This window comes from Astatotilapia calliptera, chromosome 8 (assembly GCF_964374335.1).
Source record: "Astatotilapia calliptera chromosome 8, fAstCal68.1, whole genome shotgun sequence".
NCBI classification, from domain to species: Eukaryota; Metazoa; Chordata; class Actinopteri; order Cichliformes; family Cichlidae; genus Astatotilapia; species Astatotilapia calliptera.
The window spans coordinates 8,204,260-8,226,809 of record NC_137429.1 but is presented as its reverse complement, the minus strand read 5'-3'; the positions used below and the strand labels follow the sequence as shown (position 1 = coordinate 8,226,809).

The window sequence follows — 22,550 nt, the reverse complement described above, 5'->3', positions numbered from 1 at the left end:
TCCTCCCATGTACAACCAAATCAGCTCAAGCAGTGGGGTCTCCATTAGTGTCTGGCACCATTGGTTGCAGGTATTTTGGGATGTAGGGTGGTGCCACCCCAATCTGAGTTGGTTGCTTTGGCTCTTTGATATTTTCCTGAGCAGTTTTTTCAGCAGTGGTGGGCATTAACCCGCTTACCCATCATCAAATGCAACTGCCATAGCAGTGAGGGGGTGGGTTCAGACAGCAAGGCTGTTTAAACAGGTAGGGTGACAACACTCTAGGTTTCCCAGATGAACTTTAATATTGCAGCTGATAGGGGTATTTAAAGCCTCTGTCAGCTCCTGCTCCATTTATGAGATAACAAAAAGAACAACAGAAGACAATTCTTAAAACTAGATCATCCTGTTTTACTCAACTCAAGTAAAAACCTCTATTTCCAGTATTCTAGTACAGACGTGAAAATCTAAGGAATAAATACAACATTAAAACAGGAGACAATGTACCACAAGCCAAAAAAATATAATCTACATTTGATATTATCCATGTACCAGATGTTCTGTTGACTGAAAAAATAATGTATGATTGGATTCTAACTGATACCAAGAAACAAAACCTGTTACTGAAGCAGCAAATGATCAATTTAAAAAGATATCTGGAGATTTTGGAAAATGCACTTATTGGCTTTCTTGCAAAGGCTGAGATGACATGACTGACACCACAGCTGTATCAGGTACACAGTAAACATGCAGCAGTTTCACCAGATTGCCTAACTTAGCACAGAAAGTGGAAACTGTTTTAAAAAAGTCCATCCAAATGAAACAAAACATAAGGTTAAAGCCATATTTCATTTACTTTGCTTTAATAAAAAAACAAACAAAAAAAACAACAAAAACAAACTATTGCACAGAGTGCCATGAAAACTTTGTCTTGTCACACTTGTTTTTGTGCATGGATTGAACAAATAATAGAGGGGGTTGTTAAATCCTATTGTGCCCATTTTCAGCTACAGTATTTCTTATTTCATGACTACTACAACAGCCTTAAAGAATTCACAGCTATCCTACCTTTGTCTTGAGTTTCTGCTCTTTGCAAACAAGGTTTTAACAGAAGGTGGGCGCAAAATATTCAGTGCTTTAGAGTGGCTGAAGCCTGAGCTTTACTTGTAAATATGCTGACCTCTTTATTTTAAACTTTGGGCATGTTAAATATGCACCTTTGAAAAGAAATACATATTAAAAAAAGCCATCAAGCCTGTGTGTATTTCCAGCCTTACTGATAAGGTAGGTTAACCAGCTGTGGCTCTGACTACATATTACAACTTTCTAGAAGAAAGTGAATAGCTCCTTAAAGCCTGACACCAATATGTAACATGTTGTGATGATTTTGCGCTCATTACAGTGGGGAGCTTAATTTACCCCGACCTCTGTCCGATCGCTGAGAATCAGTTTGAACAGCACTATGACTGGGTCTTTATACTTATCATGTGAGCAAGTATCAAACGGGTCCAACTGAACCGAGGCCGCTGGATACAGTCTCGTAACCTACAGACACCAGAGTGAGGACATTACTCTCCACACCATCTGGCTTGCACGGCTCTGCCTGGGTCTCCACAGGTCCAGAAGCTACAGTTTCCTGTCTGATCTTCTTCTTGGCTCTGATTCGACCTTTGGCTTTTGAAATGAGCTTTCCTTGTTCTTTTTCCCCTCCAGACACCTTATGAAGCTTCTCATTGTCCATCGAGCGAGTTTTGCGGTGGCGTCTGCGGACACGGCGCATTTGTGGACCTGAGTCGGCCGGGTCAGATGCTGCGACACCAGACAGGATGCGAATCTGCTGTTCAATTACCATAATAATCATGTCCAGTGCAACATCAAGCATTCCAAGACCGAGGCCATGAGTGACGTTGTCGAATGCACCACTGTTGACTGGGTCCCTAAAACACTTTCTCATATCCTCAAGATGGTTCCTAGGAGAAAAAGGGAAAGTGTTAATGTAAACTGGTCGCTTAATTATGATGTTTTATTTTCACAAGCACAGTAACCATGTTATACAGGACCCACAGTAATGAAAGACATACTTTGTTTCAATAATTTTGGACCAGTGTTGAACTGTATTTGTCTCTGGGATAAGCTGCTTTGCCATGTTGCCATAGTCAATGTAGTCATGGGCAAAATCCTTCATATCGTCACACAGAGCTCTGGTGTCACCTAAAAAATAAATTAACCAAATAAGCAGCCGAGTCTTTCAAACTCATTATCAATTCCAAACATGGCTTTACACACACACGCCACCCCACACACACACACCTCTAACCTTCAGTGAGTTTGGAGAAGGACGAGGATACAGAGGTAGTTGTGCTTGGCGTGAGGCCGAGTACATTAAGTGACTCCAGGAGTGTTTTCTTGCTGGCTGGTCCTCTGCTGACCCGAGTGTACGCTGCCAAAGACCGCAGGGACATCTTTTCTGGAGCCTGCAGACGCCTTTTAATTTCATCATATGAGATGAGATATTTCCCTGAAATTAGAGCAAAACAGAGGGACATAAATCAGCACAGCAGGATTAGAATGAAACAGCATCTGATCAAATCTGAACAGGGAAATTGTTTTTTAAAATCTAACATTTTAAACTGTAAGGGCTAGAATCAAGGAAACATTATACATTTGCTGAATAAATGACTTCAGGGAGTTGTGGCAAATAGAAAGCACAGCCTCTTTGATCTCTAAAGTTTTACATATCAGGATATAGGAAAAATGCTCTGATCCTTAGAGTGTCTTAAAAAATAAGCAAACTCTTAGTTTTTTTCTGGGAATTAACAGTATAAATATTATTAAACCTGACCATTATTAAGTGTGAGCACCTGTATAAAAGCAGATGTTTTGGGAGTTTGATGGTCTGGAGCATTCAGGTGCACGGTAACACAATGCTAAGAAGGAAAGACCTCAGCAACGGTCTTAGAGAAGCAATTGTTAATGTCCATGGAAAGGGTTACAAGGCCATTTTTAAACTGAGCAATCACAGAGTCAACCATAAAGTCAGAGGCGAGGTTATCTGCAAAGCAGCCAAGGCCCAAGCACAGGGGCGAATCTATAGAATGGCCCAAAGTCCTTAGACCTTAACCAAACTAAAATGGTGTGAACCTTAAGAGAGCTGTGCATAAACAATGACCTGCAGACTTTAGTCAACTAAGCAAAGTTGTAAAGAAGGATAGGTCAGAAGTAGGGCTGGGCGATATGGCTTAAAATCCATATCGCGGTATAATTTGAAGCATGTGCGGTAACGATATATATCGCGATATATTCTTTTCTTCTGTATAACGTATTTTACACACTATAAGGCACACTTAAAATCCTTTAATTTTCTCAAAAATTGACATTGTGCCTTATGTATGAATTTTGGTTGTGCTTACTGACCTCGAACCAATTTTATGTTGTACGCGGCGTGCAGAAATCTGTCAAAAATGTTTTAGTACGACTTTGGTAAGCTATGAAGGCGTACCGCTTGATGGATTGCCAGAGCATTACGGCTGCCGAAGTCAGGAGCATTGCGGAGTAATCTGAGTCCAAAATAGGCAAACGAAAACTGCGGCATCACTGAGAGTTAAAAACTGTCTAAATTCTTTCATCTTTAATAAAATGATCAGCGTTGCTGCTTTATCAGGTGTAACAATTAAGTTTAACATCCAGGCATCCATGAAAACAGAATGTTTTAAATTCAACGGAGTGAGAAGTTAGCAGGAAGTTAGCTCGCTAGTTTCCACCTAAACATGATATAGCATGTTCTGACTGAGAGATTAATGAAAAAATTAAAACATATAGCTCTGCTATCACTTCCAACATAAATGAAGACAAAAAAGTAAACAGCAGTGACTTTTGTAGGGTTACTGAAATCAGACTAGCTGATATATAATGATGTCCTACGTGATCGCTAGCAAAACAGCTACGTTAGCATTAGGGCTGCCACAAACTATTATTTTGATAGTCGACTATTCAGATTATTTTTGCGATTAGTCGACTAATCAGATCATGCATCCATTGGACGTAGAGCGTACAGCTTATTGCACCAGCAGTATCTGCTTTTATATAACTATCATTAGCTTACAGCTTTAAGTGTTTAAGGTCTGTGCTAACTAAAAATAAAGACAAGATGATAGTTTATTAAATTTTAATGAAATTTACAGATTGTTTCAGTGAAGTTTAATAACTTCTTGCTATCTAAAATATAACAGGACACCGGAGTATATTCTCGAGCATCTCACACTTCTGATAATCAGCTGTCTGCTTGATGTTTATTCAGCTGTGTAAAAACTATAACTTTAATTTCAGCCAAACCGATTTACTCAGGAACAAATAAAATACTAAAAAAAGCCAAACAATAACATTTTTAAATTATCTAAGTGACTTATTCATGTTAAACCTGAGTAGCGAAAGACGGCGGTGGGTTTGAAAACGATTTGCCAGGAGTCCAGTGTTCTCACCGGCTCTAGTAAGCCTTGCCCCCAGCTAGCTATCGAGCTAGTGGGTAACAGACGTCTCCGAAAACGTCGGAGCGCTTTTGAAAATATGTGGTGTCTTGATAAACTGAGCAGATATTTGAGGTTTACGCAGTTACATTCTCACCTGAAAATGTTAAACGTTTATTTTGTGACCCAGAAAGAATGATAAGAGTAATATTAAAACTAGCTGCCGCCATTGTTGGAAACTGAGCGGGGCCGCGCTATGAATTCTTGGACAGAGCTACTTCTTCTTCGGGGTTTAACGGCAGCTGGCATCCTTGTACATGCAGTGCTGCCATCTTCTGTTTCAGTCCGTTATTGCACTCTTAAATCCTACTACCTGCGTCTTTTGGGATCTTACAAAGCTTCAAACGACGCGTCGACTATTAAATCAGTCGTCAACGATTTTAATAGTCGACGTAATCGTGACTAGTCGACTAATCGTGGCAGCCCTAGTTAACATAACATTAGCACAGTAAAGCTGAAGAATGAACGCTAACCTTTTTCCACTCGATAAAAGTTAACGTGAGGGTGGTTGGGGACAAATGCAATTGCATAGCAGGATGCTATAAACAGACCAAACTTCAGTCAGGAGAACAACTGAGATAATCCATCCACAATACGAGGTTAGTTATTAATATACTGCAACAACATGGGAATAGAGCAGCTGCGAGAGAATTCAGCATTAATGAATCAATGGTAGGGAAGTGGAGGAAGCGCAGTAATTTGCAGATGATGTTGTTTGCAGTCGCTGCAATGCTTTCGACCAAAACAGGCGCAGCTCAATGACACCATCAACATGCGCTATCACGGTAGAGGGGTATAGTCAAAATCTCTACCGTTGGCCAAATTTATATAGTTTCTACCTTTTCTGCTGCCCACCCCTAGTCAGAAGTCCTCCATAATGATACCAGAGGCTGAAAGTCACACAGTAAACAACTATTTCAAATTATTGCTGCTAAATGTAGCTCTATAAGCTACTGAATCATAGGGTATACTTAGTTTTTCACTGCTTCAGTATTTTGTTTTAGTTTTTGTTAACACTTAACACAATCTTTCATTTGTATTATTTACATTGTTTTAAGAACTGGTAAGGACTTAATGTTCTGATATGCAAAACCTAAAACTGACAGATAGTGTACTTTCTTTTTACGTTACTTTGCAAAATTTTCACTTCATTGTATTTTACTTGGAGCCATAAGATTGAAAAACATTCAGATAGTGTGATTTCAAACAACTGGCTACTTACGAGCTTTTGATCCTTTCATGTTGGGATCCAGGAGTGATGAAACCTCAGCAAATGCGATCTGGCTAGCGGACTCTGTATTTTCGCTTGAGCTTTGTGGGAGATCCTGATTCGCAGGTAAATTCTCAGTCTGGACTGGGGCAGAAACCTGCATCAGAGGCTGAATATGAGGCTGTATGGTGTTCATTTCCATCTGGTTCTGGTCTAGTGGAGGCTGACCTTGTGCCTGAGGGAGGACTAATGTGCTTTCAGCTAAACCCTGTAGACCCATGCTCCCTTGTGGAGCACTGCCATTTTGCTCTGAAGACACCTGAAATATGCCCATAACTGGCTTTACAACTGTGAAAACCATGTTCCCCTGGTTATCCAGGCTCACCATTCGGGCAGATGGGTCCATGTCTTTGTTGAAATATTACCTTGCTAACTGCAGCAGAAGGAGAAGAGGCTTTAATTATCAGTTCAGATTGCCCTAGAGGCCCATGTAGTGTTACAGTATACTCTTATGGGCTTAAATGGTTATAGTTAAAGCTGATCTCACAAAACAGGAACATATGCCAGCTGACTCCCTTATCGTTCAGGTAAAACCTAAACTTTTACTTTTCCCTTGTTTTGTCCTGCTGTGTGACACTTTTATTCACTCATGGCAACAATACAGCAGAAATGCCATTCTGTAGACAAGAAGAAAAAGATAAATTAGGACATATTAGTCTGTCAGTAAATAGGATAACGTACATTTGCTGCAGTCCACAGAGTTAAATGTACAGGTGAGATGTATTCAAATGACATTTGAATTATTCAAAAAGCAGGAAATGTTCATAATAAACGAAGACTTCTATTGTCATAAAACAAACAAAAACCAACTCAATGAACTGCATTTTTACATGTTTCCAATTTTTTTCTGATTCACAGAAACAGTTTCATTTATCAGTGTATTTTAGGAAAGTGTTGGAAATAACCTGGTTATATCAAAACTATCAAGCCAAATAATTGTTCAAGACATGTATTAGAAAATTGATTAATGATTGAAATATTCTGAGTGCGGGAGATACAAATGACCTCCAAATTTCCTGGTTTTAGTTTCTTACATGTGATACTGATTATGTTATTTTTGAATGTGATAAAAATATCAGATTTTTAGAGCCCCTGGAAAAATCACAATACCACTTCCAAAGTGCTATAGATGCACATACAGTCACCAGCCACTACATTAGGTACACCTGAGCAACTGCTTGAAGTATAAAGGCAGCTCTGAAGAGAAAAGGGGCTCCAACCCGGTACTAGACCTAATAATACAGAGGCTAATGAGTATATATGTCAATCTAGAGATCTGGGACACAAGGAGACGATTCAGAGAAAAAAGACAATAAGAGAAAAAACAATGCTCTCCTACGTCCAACCATCAACTTGAGTGTGGAAGATGTGGAAAATAAATTATTAAAGGATAAACAAAATGTAAAAAATCTCAGACCTGTGGCTTCACGTACAGTTTAGCAACTGAAAGGACTGCATCATCAGCACGTGCTACACCTTACAACGTCACCTTACAGCAGCCAAGTGATGGTGCAAGTTAGAGGTCACAGCTCGGCTGCTTTGTGAGAGGAGTCAAATTAAAACATCCGTATTTTAGCTCAAAGAGCTAATATGTTTCTGTCCAAGATTACGTAAAACAATTAAACTCATAAGAGCTTTGAAAGGCAGGAACAATCGAGATGAATAAGTTTGAGTCTCGCGCCCACTCGCACGGATGGCCAGCGTTGATGTGCAAACAAGTTTTTTTTTTAAGTAACATAAAGTTTAGAAGAAGTTAAAAACAACTGATACTTGATGTAGCAACCGCGCCTGACTTTTAAAGCTACCAGCTAAAGACGCCAATTTCATCAACGCGTCCGCATTTAAAGTGTCTAACATTCATCATGGCTGCCTTGCTCCCACTGTGTTTCTCTGTGGGGCGAGCCTGAAACGTTACACAAAGCTGGCGAAACTGAGGCGGACCTTTGCGTTTCTGGACGGGACACACCAAATTCACAAGCCCTAACCTTGGGTGCAACTAGTGACGGCAGTCCCACTCACCGAAATGCCTTCTAGTTTTTCCTAAAAGGACACTGATCCTAGAACGGTCCGCGTCGAAGCCAGCGACATTTTCCCTTCTTCTCTGCAGTTTCTTCAGCGGGTTGCAAATCAGCTGTGTCCACTACCGCCCAGGAGCCGTAATCCCCTCTCTCATTGGTCAACTCACACATCAATCACACAACAAGCGAGTTATTATTGGGCAAGAATGTAGTCAGTAGCCCACAGGGGGCGGTATTTCCGACTCGCTTTTTTTCTTTGATCAAATACACATGTATGAAGATGTATCTGTTTTCTTCTTTTAAAATGTAATTCTACCACAAAACTATTTAGTAAAATATAGAAGACCAGGAGTTTTTATAATAATCTACTTTATTTTAATCTGGACGATATATTCAGTTCTCTGCTTTTAGCTGGAAGCAGAAGTTTTGACAGTATAATAGGTTAGTTAGCGGATTTTCCCCCAGTTTTATTACAGGTTGAACCATAGATGAATATATGATGGTTAAATAATGTCCAAATATAGAGACACATCCTTCAGCATAGTGTTGGTTGGTCATGACTCAGTGAAAAACATATTCTCCAGTTGTTACACTGTGTGTGTGTGTGTGTGTGTGTGTGTGTGTGTGTGTGTGTGTGTGTGTAATGGCTACAGTTTTAGGGTATGGCGAAATTATAAGGTACACATAAGCATCTGAGAAAAAAAACAATAAAAAAAGTAAAGTATACATAATATTACCAATTTAAAAAGATTATAATACTTTTTTTTTAAAAAAACGGAATTATAAATACAAAATCAATTAAAGTCGCCCGCATTTTCCAGGGGATACATGCAAAGACTGGATTAACACTGGAGTATAAAAATAAAACGTGATTACACAAGAAAAAAAATACCTTACTGCAATTTAAATGGTCAACCATGGCCTTCGCGCCCCCCCTACTGGATATATGTGAATATTACACAAGATAGACGAGTGTTACAGATGTTACAGACTTTGCAGGCAAAGTAAACGCACAACAAAAACACATGCTTTGTTTTTTGGTTACTTCGGTTAAATTTATTTAGGTAGTTTGAAGAGCACAATGATCAAGAGGATTAAGTTTTCTTTTTTCTTAAATTTCAGTGTGTCAGGTTGAAACAAACTCACTACGAAAAACATTGATGTTGAAACCTTTTTACTGCAGGCCATTACTCTTTTTTTTGTTTTTAAACATCGGCATTGGTTTAATATTGTCTCCTAATCTTTTGTCCCATATCCATAATTTCCCTTGGATTCTTATGTATCTTCTGTGAGGCTCGTTAACACCAACCATTCACTGTTCATAATAAGCACAGAACATTACAGAGCCATTGCACTGATAACAAAGCAATATAAGCACAGTCTTGCATTTATGAGCTTGATATGTTCCTGACACGACGATACCACAAGTGATTAAGCACAACAGCGAGCTAAAGAGGAAACACTTGACCCTCAGCACCATCACAGTGAGACCTCTTTAAATATTTTTATTGTGAAGCACAAATAACAATCACAAATTGTCCCATAGACTGACATTGCTTCCTTTTTACAGTTTTGGCATCAAAAAAAAAAAAAAGGAAAAACAAAGCGAACAACAACAATAGCAACAAAAAACAAAACAAACCCAAACAACAAAAACAGGAAAAAACAAAACGTACCGAAAAGGGTGGTCAAAAAACCAAAAAAAAAAAAAACCAAACCCCTCCTCCCTACCCTTATCCCAGAGTGCTATCAGCTTATTTTAAGCAATGGTGAAGTCCACATAATAACTCTCATTTGTTCATAATTTCCAGGTGCTCAATGAGCGGCCTCCAAATCTGATCGAAGTCCTCCAGTTTGTCATTTATAATGTAGCGGATCCTTTCCAGATGAAGAGTATCTGTCAATACGGAAATCCAGGCTTTCAAGGAGGGCAATTCTTTTCCCTTCCATAGGAGGAGAATCAGTCTGTTTGCACACATCAGGCCATAGACCAGGAGGGGGATCTGTGTGCTCTTAAGTTTTTTAGATTGTCCTGATAGTCCAATAAGAATCAAAATGGGGTCAGGGTCTAACTGCACATCAAAAAGTTTGGGGAAAAAAAAGAAAAAAACTGAAGCCCAAAAACTCTGTAATTTGGTACACATTACAAAACTGTGAAGCAGATCAGCTTCTGCACATTGACATTTATCACAGATGGGTGACGTTTCAGGAAATATTCGATGTAATCCTGTATCCTTCTGCCGGAGTGACTGTAATATCTCATATATAGAAGCAACCGCATGCTTTTCTGTTATACAATCCGCCAGGCATTGGTCAAGCTTACCTGGAGTTGCAAACTCAAATTGTTGTAGTTGGGACCTTACATAGCTCCTTATTTGAAGGTATCTAAAAAAAAAATCACAGGCTAGTAAATTGTACTTCTCCTTAAGCTGTTGAAATGAAGCAAAAGAGCCCTGAAAATATAGGTGTCCCACATTTCGCAACCCCATTTCCTTCCAGCGATCAAATGTCCCATCTAAAACTGAGAGGTTGAATGCAGGACTAGCTGTAATAGGTGTCAAAAGCGAGAAGGCTCTGAGTCTATACTCTTTCACGATCTGTCTCCAGATTTGAATTGTATTGTGAATAACTGGATTACAGTTGTAGTATGTATTTTTAAAACGAACAGGAGACAATGCAATTGCACCAAGAGAATGAGGCATACAGTCCTCTCGCTCCATGTCCAACCAACTTCCCATTATAACTGTATCATGTAGCCAATAAGCTATGTATTGCATATTAGCTGCGAAGTAGTAATTTTTAAAATCTGGTAAGGCTAGGCCACCATGTATTTTCTCTTTACAAAGGTGGGCCTTTTTTATCCTGTGGCTCTTGTAGTTCCAGATAAAAGGGAGAAGGACTGAATCCAATTTTTGAAAAAAATGTAGCATTTAGATACACAGGGATATTTTAAAACAGATATAGGAGTTGGGGGAGACAAATCATTTTGATCGCATTCACCCTACCTATCATGGAAAGTGGGAGTGATTTCCAAAATTCAACCTCGTTTTTAAATGTATCCAGAATTCTCACAAAATTGGCTTCATATAATGACTTGTATGACTTAGTAACTTCAATTCCAAGATATGAAAATTTCTCCGACGTTATTCTAAAGGGAAGACGATTTAGTAAATCAAGATTACTGCATTTAATTGGCATCAGTTGGCTCTTCCCCCAATTTACTTTGTAACCTGAAAAAGAGCTAAATAAATCTATTGTTACGAGCACCTTAGGGATTGAGTCTAATGGTCTGGTTACAAACAGCAGAATATCGTCAGCATACAGTGAGATCTTATTAGAGGTGTATCCTGCATTATAGCCATGTATTTCTTTGTTTCCGAATTGTTTCTGCCAACGGCTCTAATGCGAGGTCAAACAATAAAGGGCTCAGCGCATATCCTTGTCTTGTGCCACGAAATAGCTTAATTGGTTCGGAAAGGGTATTGTTTGTGAGTATTCTGGCACACGGATTACTATATAACAATTGAATCCAGGAAACAAATTTAGGTCCAACTCCGAACTTACTTAATACTGCATATAGATATGACCATTCGACACAGTCAAAGGCCTTTTCTGCATCAAGGCTCAGTATCACTAGGTCTTTATCTGGATCCCTAGAGGAATAAATAATGTCAAAAAGACATCTCAGGTTATAAGATGCATGTCTTGCTGGGATAAACCCTGTTTGATCTGGGTGAACCAGTTTACCTATGTGAGAACTAAGTCTCCTGGCAAAAGACTTGGCCAGTATTTTCTGATCTGTGTTCAATAAAGAGATTGGTCGGTAAGAACTCACCAATTCTGGGTCCTTTCCGTTCTTTGGAATGAGAGTCACAGTTGCTTCATTCAGAGTCTGCGGGAGTGCACCATCTTTCAAGGCCATATTAAACATTTTCAGCAAATATGGGGTTAGTAAACTGCTAAACTTTTTATAAAACTCATTACATAGACCATCAGGTCCTGGGCTCTTCCCGTTTTTCAGGGAGCGTATGATATTAATCAATTCTGGACATGTTAAATCTGTATCTAGAAGTATCCTGTCCTTTTGTGCCAATGTGGGCAAGTTACATTTGCTTAGAAAATCCTGCATAATTTCAGGAAGTGCATTACACTGAGATGTATATAACTGTTCATATAACTGTCTAAAAGCAGTGTTAATATCCTTACAAGAATTAATCAACAACCCTGAGTCTGACCTGATTGCATGAATAGCCCTATCACTTTCTCTCTTCCTTAGATGCCTGGCCAGTAATTTATGTGGCTTATCGCCAAATTCAAAATAGGTCTGCTTAACATACATGAAAGCCCTGGAAATTTTAACTGAGAGTAAGTTATTGAGTTTATATTTCAGAGCTGATATTTTACTATGTAGCTGTACAGATGGTTGTCTGGCATTCACAGAGTCCAATTTTTGTATTTGAACCTCCAACTGTATGCGTTCCATGTTATTACGTTTTTTCTCAGACGACTGAAAAGAAATTACACAGCCTCTAGCATATGCTTTAAACGTCTCCCACAATAACAGAGGTGATACATCATCTTTGTCATTCATCTCAAAAAACAACTTGATCTGTTCTTCCAGATAATTGCAGAATGTTTTCCTCGTAAGAAGTTGAGGGTCTAATCGCCAGTGTTTATAATTACCACCTGATTCCAGTAAATTTAGTGAAATAGACACTAGGCTATGAGCTGATATAAGGATATTATGATATTTACTACTCTGGACTCCATGTAACAGTTTACTATCTAATAGAAAGTAGTCTATACGGGAGTACGTATTATGAACCCCAGAGTGAAAGGAATATTCCCTTCCGGTTGCATTCAACGTTCTCCAAACATCCACAAGACCCAAATTATCAATAAACGATTTCAGAAACCTAGAAGCATTCGATGGCGCAATTCTTTGAGCTGACGACCTGTCTAGATAGGTATCTAAAACTAAATTAAAGTCTCCCCCAGGTATCAAGTTTGTAGTTGAAATATCCGGGATCAAGCTAAACATTTTTCTAAAAAACTCTGAGTCATCCCTGTTCGGGCCATAGACATTCAGCAATGTGATTGGTATAGACTGAATTTCTCCTACCACCATGATATATCTCCCCTCCTTATCTGCCAGGGTCGATTTATGTATGAATGGCACATTTTTACGAATAATTATTGCTGTACACCTTGCCTTTGCGGAAAACCTTGAGTGATAAACCTGCCCTATCCACTTAGCTGTAATCCTGCAATGTGCATCATTTTTAAGATGGGTCTCCTGCAAGAAAATAACATCTGATCTCAATGACTTTCGGTATGCCAACACCTTACCACGTTTTATTGGTTCATTGATGCCATTCACATTCCAAGAGCAAAAGGTTACAAGCCCTCTCCTGTTCACCCCATCATTTCCATCACCATCTATTGAGGCCATATTGTTAGTGATTTATGTGTATTGTCCCATATTGACTAGAACATTTTCTACCATAGCACCTTCCTACCCAACAACCCCACCCACGAAAATACAAAATAAACACAGCAGAAATAATAAAAAAGAAAAACAAACAAACAAACAACAAAAAAACCCACATACACCTAGGTCATAGCAGGAAGGGGAGCCTGCCATCCTCCCAACAAGACCACGTGTACTTCCAACCATCCTCTGTCGCAACCACCGACATAACAAGTGCCCTGTGTAGCTCCATAAAGACATTAAGCATAGACCAGGTATCACAAAAAGAAGGATCAGAAGGTACATTATCGTCACTATTAAACAAAACAATACAGTTATTCAAAAACAAGTTAAAGGGTGTCTAACTAGCAGCCCTTAAAACCAAGTATGAGACCGCAACATGTAACATCATTAACAAGTATAACGTTACTAACATATGCCTTTAACCACAGGCTTCCCGGATTATTGACTCTTAGGTACACAAAGGAAAAAAGACCCAAAAAAACAACCTGTCTGTAGTAAAGTGCTAGATGTCACCTGCGTAGAGGTTCTTTGCATTCTGGGTGGTGTATTGTGGCATTATCTGCCCTTATCTCACGTGGGATAGGATCCAGTGATCCTCCGTTATCCACGTCTCCAGTGAGGCGTTCTGCATACTGTCGTGCTTTTTCCGGGTCAGTAAAAAAATTCTCAACACCGTCGTGAGACACTCGTAGTTTGGCTGGGTAAAGAAGTCCGTATTTGACTCCCGGTTTGTCGCGTAGCATCACAGCGGTGAACGTAGCTCGGCGCTTTGCCACCTCAGGTGGCAGGTCCCGGAAAATCTGAAACCGCCAGCCACAAAATGTTATATCCCGGGTGCCCATGACTTTCTTCATGATGTCCTCATAGGTGTGGCAGTAGTGAACTCTTACAATAAGATGTCGAGGTGGTTCGTTATCTCCGGGCTTCTTTCTCAAAGCTCTGTGGGCTCTGTCAATCACAGGTGTCTCGTCCAGTCCAAGCGCTTCTTTTAACAGCCTCCCTGCAAACTCCATGGCATTCTGCCCGTCCTCTTTGCCTTCTTTCACCCCTACCACTCTTAGGTTCTGACGCGTCGAGGCATTTTTCAGAAAGCGATGTCACTTGCCCACGGAGCGTCTCAACTTTGTTCTCCAACTCCCGTATTGCATCGGATGAGCCGCTAGCCGTGTTGGCTAGCTCTTGCAGCGTATGGCCATGTGACTCTATCTCGTTCCTTAGCGTTGTTATGGCTTTGTCATTCTCGGCTTTCAAGCTGGCTATCTCCCCTCTTAATACAGCTGTGACTTCTGAGATCTTATTTTCAATTTTGTCACAAATTTCAACCTTAACACCTGCCAGTTCAGAGCGGAGTGCCGCAATAGCCCCCAACACTATATTGTCTGTGCTCGTGACGGTTCCGCTGGCGTCTTTACTGTGGCCAGAGGCTTCACTCGGGCCTTCCCCGTCCGGCGTGTCCAACTTTGGCAAAACTTTTTTGGGCATTTTCAACTGGTGTGTAGACACCCAGCCACTTTATCAGACAGTAGTTTAAGTTACCTTCGGTTACTGCCTATAATTACGGTCTATTTGGAGTTTTAGGATCGAAATTAAGCGGAGCTACTGCCGTGTCAACCTCACCCACTCATCGCCAAAACCGCATCACAGTGAGACCTGTGTGAAATTATCCAGCTCAATGTTGTTACAAATTTTGCGTAGTGACAGTCACTGAAGGATTAATTCTTTTTTTTATTGAGGCTGCATGCTCTCAGATCTCTGATAACAAGATGGTTCGGCCTCCAGGCTCAGCTGGGTTTGGTGTTAATGCTAGTGTTGGGAGTCGCGGCCAGTGTAAGCTCAGTGTCTGCGTATACGCTGGGCGCCCGCGCCTGTGTTTGTTATGTAGAGGAGGGGCTGGGGCTGCCGTAGTTGGGGTGCTCGCTTCAGGTTATTCATATTGGTTGTAGAGGACTCAGCATTTGAGCCTATGGAAAGAGAGGGAATAACAGAATGAATGCTCAGTACAGTGATGACGAAAGGTGAAAGAGGAATGATACTTGAAGATTGGAGACACATGAGCATGAGTTATTTAAAGGCTATGTGTATGTATAATGTCATGTATATACCTGAGGGGTGTAATCATGTGAAGCTGAGCAGTAGAAAATACACTTTACATGTTTTGCATATTATAAAATGTACATCAGGAGGTTTCTCAGATTGTGCTCGGCAGTGTAACAACTTTAAGGAAGACTATCTCCTCACAGGCAGTGAAATTGGTTTACCTGTTTGCTGGCTGCTGTGGGGAGGCCTGACTTTGGCAAGAGGAGGGACCCCTCGGTACTGGGGGCGTAGCATAGGGGCCTGGGGTTGAACATTAATGTGGAGATGAGGGTCTGATGTGCTGTCCAGAGGGCGAAACCTCTGAGCTGTGCTCGTCTTGGTTTGAGGTACCTGGAAGTTAGATGAAGAACACTAATAGACTCATCTTCCAAGACACACGGCATACGCCCATACCAGTGACATATATGTAGTGACATAGTACACAGAGGGAATAACTCTAATATACAGTCTATAGTACCAAGCGGCTGGCTTAAATCCTTATAAGACAAATGATTACCACAAAAGAAGCCACCCCAGACCAGTCATATTAGTCCTCTTGTTAACACAGACTACTGATAATCTACAGACATCAACATTATGTGACACCTTTCACGTGTCTTGTGGCAGTTTGAAAAGAAAGCCAAATACTAACCGCTTGACCTGTGACCTCGAAAGAGCGTGAGCGTCTCTTTTTGCGACGGCCTTCTAAGTCTGCCTCGCGAGGCGTTTGGTTCTTGTTGAGCACCTGTCTGTTACGTGGGCGTGTCCAGGTCACATGCAAACCAGGTCCCTCCCCGGTGCTGCTGGACAGGTTATCGTCTGAAGTGGCGTGTCTCAGCTCGGGGCTGGGCTGCCTGACGCGCCTCATTGGCAAACCTCTAGGGGGAGCTTCGCTTAAAGAAAGGCTGCTCTTCTGCTTCTTGGGGTCCAGGGGAGATGGTGCAGAAGGTAACCGCAAGACATCCACCTCGAGCGCTTTGGAGCGCCGACGTGCTGCTTTTACTGCAATGTTCTGGACCCCCTTTAAAATCTGCTGCCGTTCTGTGGAGACACCGGTAATTTCTTTTCACTGTCATTTTTAATCTCCATTCACACAACAGAAAGAAAGCTAGTTAACAGAGAAACACTACTTTTCCCCATTAGCACTGATTTAATTGTTATAACTGAAAATCAATCGCTCATATTAAACATGAAGAAGATCTGCAGAATATTTCTTGTGTCCTGCTTCAAAAAATACACTTCTAGGTCACCGTGAAATCTGAAGGCTTCATCCTGAGCACTGATGCAAAGTGCTTTAAAAAAATCTTACATCATGGAAACAAACAATCATCAAACTCAAGGGTTTATTGATTTTCTGTTACCTGCATTTAAATACTCCCCCTGTATTTAAACTGTAGATAAAAACTCTGTTAAAATTCCCCAAAGTTCATATGTCCTCATTTGAATATCGTACCATTTATTGAGAGGGGGATATCGGCCCCTGCCTCGCTGCTCTCAGGTGATGAGTCCAGGTGGCTGCTGACACTGTGGCTGAGATGGCTGTAACTCAGAAAGCTCTCAGGAGCCAGAGGCTGCAGCTGCAGACGTGAGATGCAGAGTGCCACATTACGATATGACATTCACTGTGGTACTTTGCTTTCAGTCGGTCTGTCTGAGTGTCAGTGAGGATTAATCAATTCTATGGCTCTCCAAAATGAAATTTTAATTCTGAATGGGGCTCTGGTGGACTCTGGTGAACATAACTTTATCTTGCCAATGAATCACATCTCTCAGATGCATTTACACAGGAAAAAATAATGAGCTGGAGGTGATGAAACAAAGATGTAATTCTTTGGTAAGCTTAGCAAAAAAAAAGCCTGAACACAGGAGTCAATAGTGAACATTTTATTATGGACAGGCGAATGTTGAAAAACAAAGGGATTAATAGAGTGAAGTATCTCTGAGAGTGAAATTCAAATATGAAGCCATGTGAAGAGAAGCTCTTCTGCATTTTCTCACAGCTAATAAAGCAAAATGAACAAAACCAGATGGTGTTATAGTTGTGCTTACCTCTCTGTTGCCCTTTCCATTTATGTGGATAGGAGGTGGGGTCATTACTGCTGAATTTTTCATTTGCCTGGCATGAGGGCTGCTCTTGAAAACTCTGTTATTGTCCCTAAAGCCGGGAATAAGAGAACAAAACTGAGAACCTACAGTATGTATCCAGACAGTGTAACGAGTTAAAAAGCTTTAAGGCACACATGAAAAAGATGTCCTCTTACAGATCAGGTTCAGGCAGAATGGGAGGCAGGGTATGTCTGCGTATTTTGGCTTGACCTCGCCTGTTATCTGAGCACATGTTACGTATGCTCTCCTGGTCTGAATCTATGTCCTGCATGTTGTCACGACCGCGAGAAGGCAAGGCGATTTTAGGAAGCGAGACCTCCTGGAAGTAAGCACATAGGAGTTAGTTGTACCTTGTGTTCTTCTAAGCTTAATACTACTATAGTATCACTTAGTTTAGACTTTACGTGTCAGCTGTGGTTACCTTGATGGTCTGCCTGATTGTCACCTTTTCTAGGCCAATTGCTTTCTCCAGTTTCCTATCATCTAGTTCCTTCATGTACATATCATACAGCTCCTGAAGGTGTGGAGGTACGGGCAGACTGTGGTCTGTAACACGGAGGATAATTCATGTCAGGAAATAATTTCATAAAAAAAACAAATCAAAAACAACTGATGAGCTCCTTCATGATTATTCAATTGTCTAACTGTCTGGTTCAAAGTAACCTCATTTCACTTCATTGATATTAAACTGTAAAGGGCCTAATAACCCAGTTAGCAGTGCTATATGTATTTAGATGATCTTTGTTTTTAACAAACTTCGGAGTCATAATGCTCACATACTCACCATCAATGAACTGTCTCTGCTGCTGAATAATTTCGTCACACAGGTGTCTGTGCTGTTCAAAACGCTGCACCACAAAGTTTTTCTGTCGGATCACGTTGTCTTTGAGCAGAGCGTGGGACTGCATCTCTGCGTTCTCAATCTCCAGCTCGTGGACCTTACAGAGAAGTCCTAGGACCTCGCGTTGCTCCTCTGAGCTAACCCGCCGCGGCAGCAGCTCCTCCAAGCGCCGGGCCTGATCCCGAAGCTCCAGAAACCTACGCTCAAGCAACGCCTTTAAACAAAAGGTATAAAGGCACATTTTAAAAAGCAGACTGTATTTCAGACACTAAAAATATTATGTATGCACTACAGTCAAAGGTTTTATGAGAACGATTCTGTTTTCTGCTATTTTTTTCTAGTTGTAGACAGATATTCCCACCTTCTCCTTGTGAATCTTTTTCTGTTCAGCCATGAGTGCAACCAGATTTTCTCGAGCTATTGCCACCTCCTGAGTCTCCGTGGTGTCTGGAGGAGACTCTGAGGAATCAGAGTCCTTCTCGCTTTCATCCTTATTGACACTTTCCTTCCTCCTCTCCGCACGCCACTTTCTCCTGCGCCTGCTGCGCTCCTGTTCCCAGCTAAGAGAAGAAAATTACACATGGTCACTGACAGAGACAATAATATCTGGTTAATGAAGGCACATTTGAAAGTACATAGTTGAAAAAGTCTTCTGTTTTAAAAAAAAAAAAAAAATGCGGCCAATAAAATTCATTATTACATTTGATTTATGTTGTTTTTTTGTTTTTTTGATCAGACTTATTGTCAGGGGTTTGACATTAGTTCAAACACATCACTGGGTCATAACACTTACAATAATTTATATTTATATAATCCACAAACACTGACACTTTCAGGCAACTTTAAGCACGACAAAGACATGCTGTGAGTTTTCAACATATTATCAAATAGCTGGATTTAATAATGTTACAAAGAGAAATACAGGATAAATAGTGTTGGTTAAAGAAGGGAGAAACATGACAAAAAGGCTTGAAACTGACTCTGTAATAGTTAAAAGATTGTTAGAGGTGGCAATCTGGATCTCCATGTTGTTGTTTTCCAGCTCCATCAGGCTCTTCCTGATCTGCATCTGTTGGCGGAAGGCATCCAGAAGCTGCTCCCTCAACAGATCCATCTCCTCTCGACTCTGCTGGCTGGAGTGGGCCTGGACCTCTGCTACAAGGGAAGGGATGGAGATTAGACTCAAAGAGCTCAAAAAGCAGGTATTTTTCAAATATTAAAGTCAGCTGTGAGTGCGAGACCTTACCCTGAACATTGCGGATGTCAGCTCGGTCAGAATTGAGCTGTCGACTCGCCTGTTCGGCAATCTTCTTTTTCAACCTCTCGATCTCGCAGCGCAGGTCTGAGATGATATTGGTGTACTGAGCAATGTGGTATGACACATTTATCATGTTCTTCTTCACCTAAAGGACAAAGATGACAAAGAATACTTGAGATATACTTTGGATATATGAATTATACAATAGAAGTTGGATTTCTAACTGCAGAAAGTTGAGTTGAAGCTACATTAATTTATTTAACTTCTGCTAGAGTGAAGCAACACTGAGACATAAAATATTACTCAGCTCACCCGTGTTCGAATACTTTTGGCACGGTCTGCATATGTCAGCGTGTTACGAGACTCCTCAAAAGCTACAGAGGCAGGGCTAATATGGGCTATCATGACCGTTCGGCTGTTTCCGCCCAAGGAGTCCTTTTGTTTAAAAAAAGAATGATAAATATAAATACACACACAAAAAACATCTAAATCATCAACACAGATGGTCCCATATAAACCTTTAGAGGACTGTACCTTCAGGAGACGAGTCAACTTGCTGTCTCGATAGTTGACATACTTGTTACCATTTTTGTCACTCAGGGCGTTAATGCAGTTGCCCAAAGCCAGGAGGGAGCGGTTGATGTGGGCCCCTTCCTTCAAACGCTGACCTCTATTTTGAGTCTGATAAAATAAAAAAAAAATGGATGAGTAATGAGAAAACTTCAAATATGCTTTTAAAAAAGGAAAATATTCCCCCGTTTCTTTTACTGCTCTGAAGGTGATTTAAGTAATATAATAATAATAATAATAATAATAATAATATAATAATAACAGTAATATTATGATAACACTTACTTTTGGGTGGCACTGACAAAAAAACTGAATAAGTATCAACAGATTAACACAGTTTAAACCTTTTAAATTAATAAGTTATACTAAATAGAGGATTCATTAATGATGGTGATATTTGAGCTATGTTTTCACAGGCTTTACAGCCCCCGGACACCAGGGGAGTGTCAACATTAGTAAGCTATTGTTGGCTGTTTCTTTCGGTGGTGTAGTTGACATGTTTCCACTCCTGACCAATAGATGGCATTAGCTCCAATGCTTGGTCCATCTAGTACTAAAATAACACAACCTCACCTTTTGCTAACTACATGGATGCCTCTTGTTTACAGGGAGAGAAAATGTTCTTTGCAGCTTCATGTGACTAACACCTGTGAGGTATGCTCAGCCTTGTAATGCGCAACTCATCAATATTATGCCTTTGAATCATTCAAATAGTCTCCATGACAAATAAGTGCTCTCACAGCCTGACCACATGATTATCTCATGGTGAAGAACAACAAGCCTGTGGTAAAATGAGCATCAGTGACAAGCTATTCAAATGAAGGAATAACGCAGTCTCAACCTGAACAACTGCCAAAAAGAAAAAAACAACTGAACAAATACTTGAGTTTTTCTCACTTAACCGCTTGCAAAGAAAAGGTCAAGGCGATAATAGAACCCAGAAAATGAACTGGCTCGCAGATTCTCTTCATCGCTGTACTGATAAATATCAGTGTGACAATACTAAAAAGAAATTCCATGTACTGCTCTTCGCTTTTATATCTGTCATTCTTATTTTCTCTGTGAAGAATGTGCTTTAATATGTCATCTTCCAAGTCTTTATTTTGTGTTAGTTTTCTGTAGAAATATCTAGAACACTTTTCATAAATTCCTGGAAAACAAAACAGTGTTGTCTAAAAAAAGAAAAAAAGTGCAGACATCAGATTTCATTTATGAAAAGAAATGAGTTGTGATACCATTAACACAGTTACGGGATTCATGTTTCTGACCACCTGTCAAATTTAAGTCCACTATGAACTGTTTTTGACTCTACTTAGGTAGAGGTTGCAGGTATCGTGTCACAAATATATGTTAAAATGAAAAAACAAAAGCTGGTGGCCACTGGTGGACATATCCTACTGGATCAAGGGACTCTGATTATATTAAATTTTTTATAAGTCTCCTAAGATTTATTATAACGTCTATCCTCTGAAGAAATCATTCATTGTTCCCCATGGAGACACGATTCATGGAGCAAACCCTTGTACTGTATACAGACACATCACATTAGCCACAGCCTTGAATCTTGACTTCGGTGGGTAAGCACTTGATAAAAGTAGCTTCACCCACACTCACTCCCTCTGAATAAATATATACATATATAAATATATATATGTACACACACCTGTGCTGCTCGTTCGGAGCCGGCGAGGTCAATCATGAAGAGGCGTGCAAAGCGGACCTCCTGCAGAACGTCACGACAGCGGCTCTGCTGTTTGACAGCTACTTGTAGCACAGCGTGGGAGCGAGATGACGTCTGATTGGCGGCTGTTGGCTCCTGGGTGCGCTGTTTGTTGCCCTTCATGAGGAGCTCCATGATCTAGAAAAACACAGGTGTGAGTTATTTCTGGTCTTTGTAATTTCTGAGTGTTTTGATTGAAATAAATGGGTCATGTAGTGCTTGGAAAGGTAAACTGACTCACCTCTTGAGCATTGATGGTGGACACCTCTGTGATTCCAGCAACCTGAATAACTCCCTTAGAATCTTCTCTTAGGTCTAAGAAGCCTGAGGATGGATTCAGCAGGTCACGGATCATCTCATTGTAGATCTAATAACAAACAGAATATATGTATAAATATATATGAACGGACCTGTAATAAAGATCAGAAAGCTAGGTTACAGACACACATTAACTGCGAAAATGCTTACATCCATGGAAAAGGCTTCATTCAGCCTTTCAGACCTCCTGCATAGACTGAAACCTGGTACAAAAACATCAAGTGCTACATTTTCAGCAACTTGTCATTAAATAACCTCTACTTGTTGGGTGGCAAGCTGTCATCAAATTAACGTCAGTGCGCTTTTTCATGAAAGCAGAATTGAAGTGACTTCTCTGAACTGACAGTAATGGCGTGAGCGTGAAGGCCCACAGCCAC

The 22,550-nt window shown here is 40.4% G+C and overlaps 2 protein-coding genes across 4 annotated transcripts in view; both read right to left on the bottom strand.

The window, feature by feature from the left end:
• Nucleotides 1-261: 261 nt before the first annotated feature.
• On the bottom strand, nucleotides 262-7,948 carry LOC113028187 (uncharacterized). The gene is made up of 5 exons (XM_026178248.2): nucleotides 7,792-7,948; nucleotides 5,725-6,389; nucleotides 2,297-2,497; nucleotides 2,061-2,190; nucleotides 262-1,949 (listed from the first exon to the last, which is right to left on the bottom strand). Exons 2-5 carry the CDS (start codon nucleotides 6,116-6,118, stop codon nucleotides 1,478-1,480), a joined length of 1,197 nt encoding a protein of 398 aa, XP_026034033.1. The 5' UTR covers nucleotides 6,119-6,389; nucleotides 7,792-7,948; the 3' UTR covers nucleotides 262-1,477.
• An 871-nt stretch (nucleotides 7,949-8,819) lies between these two features.
• kif19 (kinesin family member 19) overlaps nucleotides 8,820-22,550 on the bottom strand; it is a 41,038-nt gene continuing 27,307 nt past the window's right edge. For 2 of the 3 annotated variants that reach the window (XM_080305021.1, XM_026178246.2), the window contains 15 exons: nucleotides 22,097-22,222; nucleotides 21,799-21,993; nucleotides 20,100-20,246; nucleotides 19,878-20,000; nucleotides 19,554-19,710; nucleotides 19,288-19,462; nucleotides 18,669-18,867; nucleotides 18,251-18,521; nucleotides 17,888-18,012; nucleotides 17,622-17,785; nucleotides 17,410-17,515; nucleotides 16,814-16,937; nucleotides 16,013-16,401; nucleotides 15,543-15,711; nucleotides 8,820-15,245 (listed from right to left, as the gene is read on the bottom strand). In XM_080305021.1, coding sequence (XP_080161147.1) covers nucleotides 15,118-15,245; nucleotides 15,543-15,711; nucleotides 16,013-16,401; nucleotides 16,814-16,937; nucleotides 17,410-17,515; nucleotides 17,622-17,785; nucleotides 17,888-18,012; nucleotides 18,251-18,521; nucleotides 18,669-18,867; nucleotides 19,288-19,462; nucleotides 19,554-19,710; nucleotides 19,878-20,000; nucleotides 20,100-20,246; nucleotides 21,799-21,993; nucleotides 22,097-22,222 — 2,598 coding nt within the window. In that variant the 3' untranslated portion in view covers nucleotides 8,820-15,117. The remainder of the gene's footprint in view (nucleotides 15,246-15,542; nucleotides 15,712-16,012; nucleotides 16,402-16,813; nucleotides 16,938-17,409; nucleotides 17,516-17,621; nucleotides 17,786-17,887; nucleotides 18,013-18,250; nucleotides 18,522-18,668; nucleotides 18,868-19,287; nucleotides 19,463-19,553; nucleotides 19,711-19,877; nucleotides 20,001-20,099; nucleotides 20,247-21,798; nucleotides 21,994-22,096; nucleotides 22,223-22,550) is intronic. The other variant, XM_026178247.2, reaches the window with a different exon arrangement.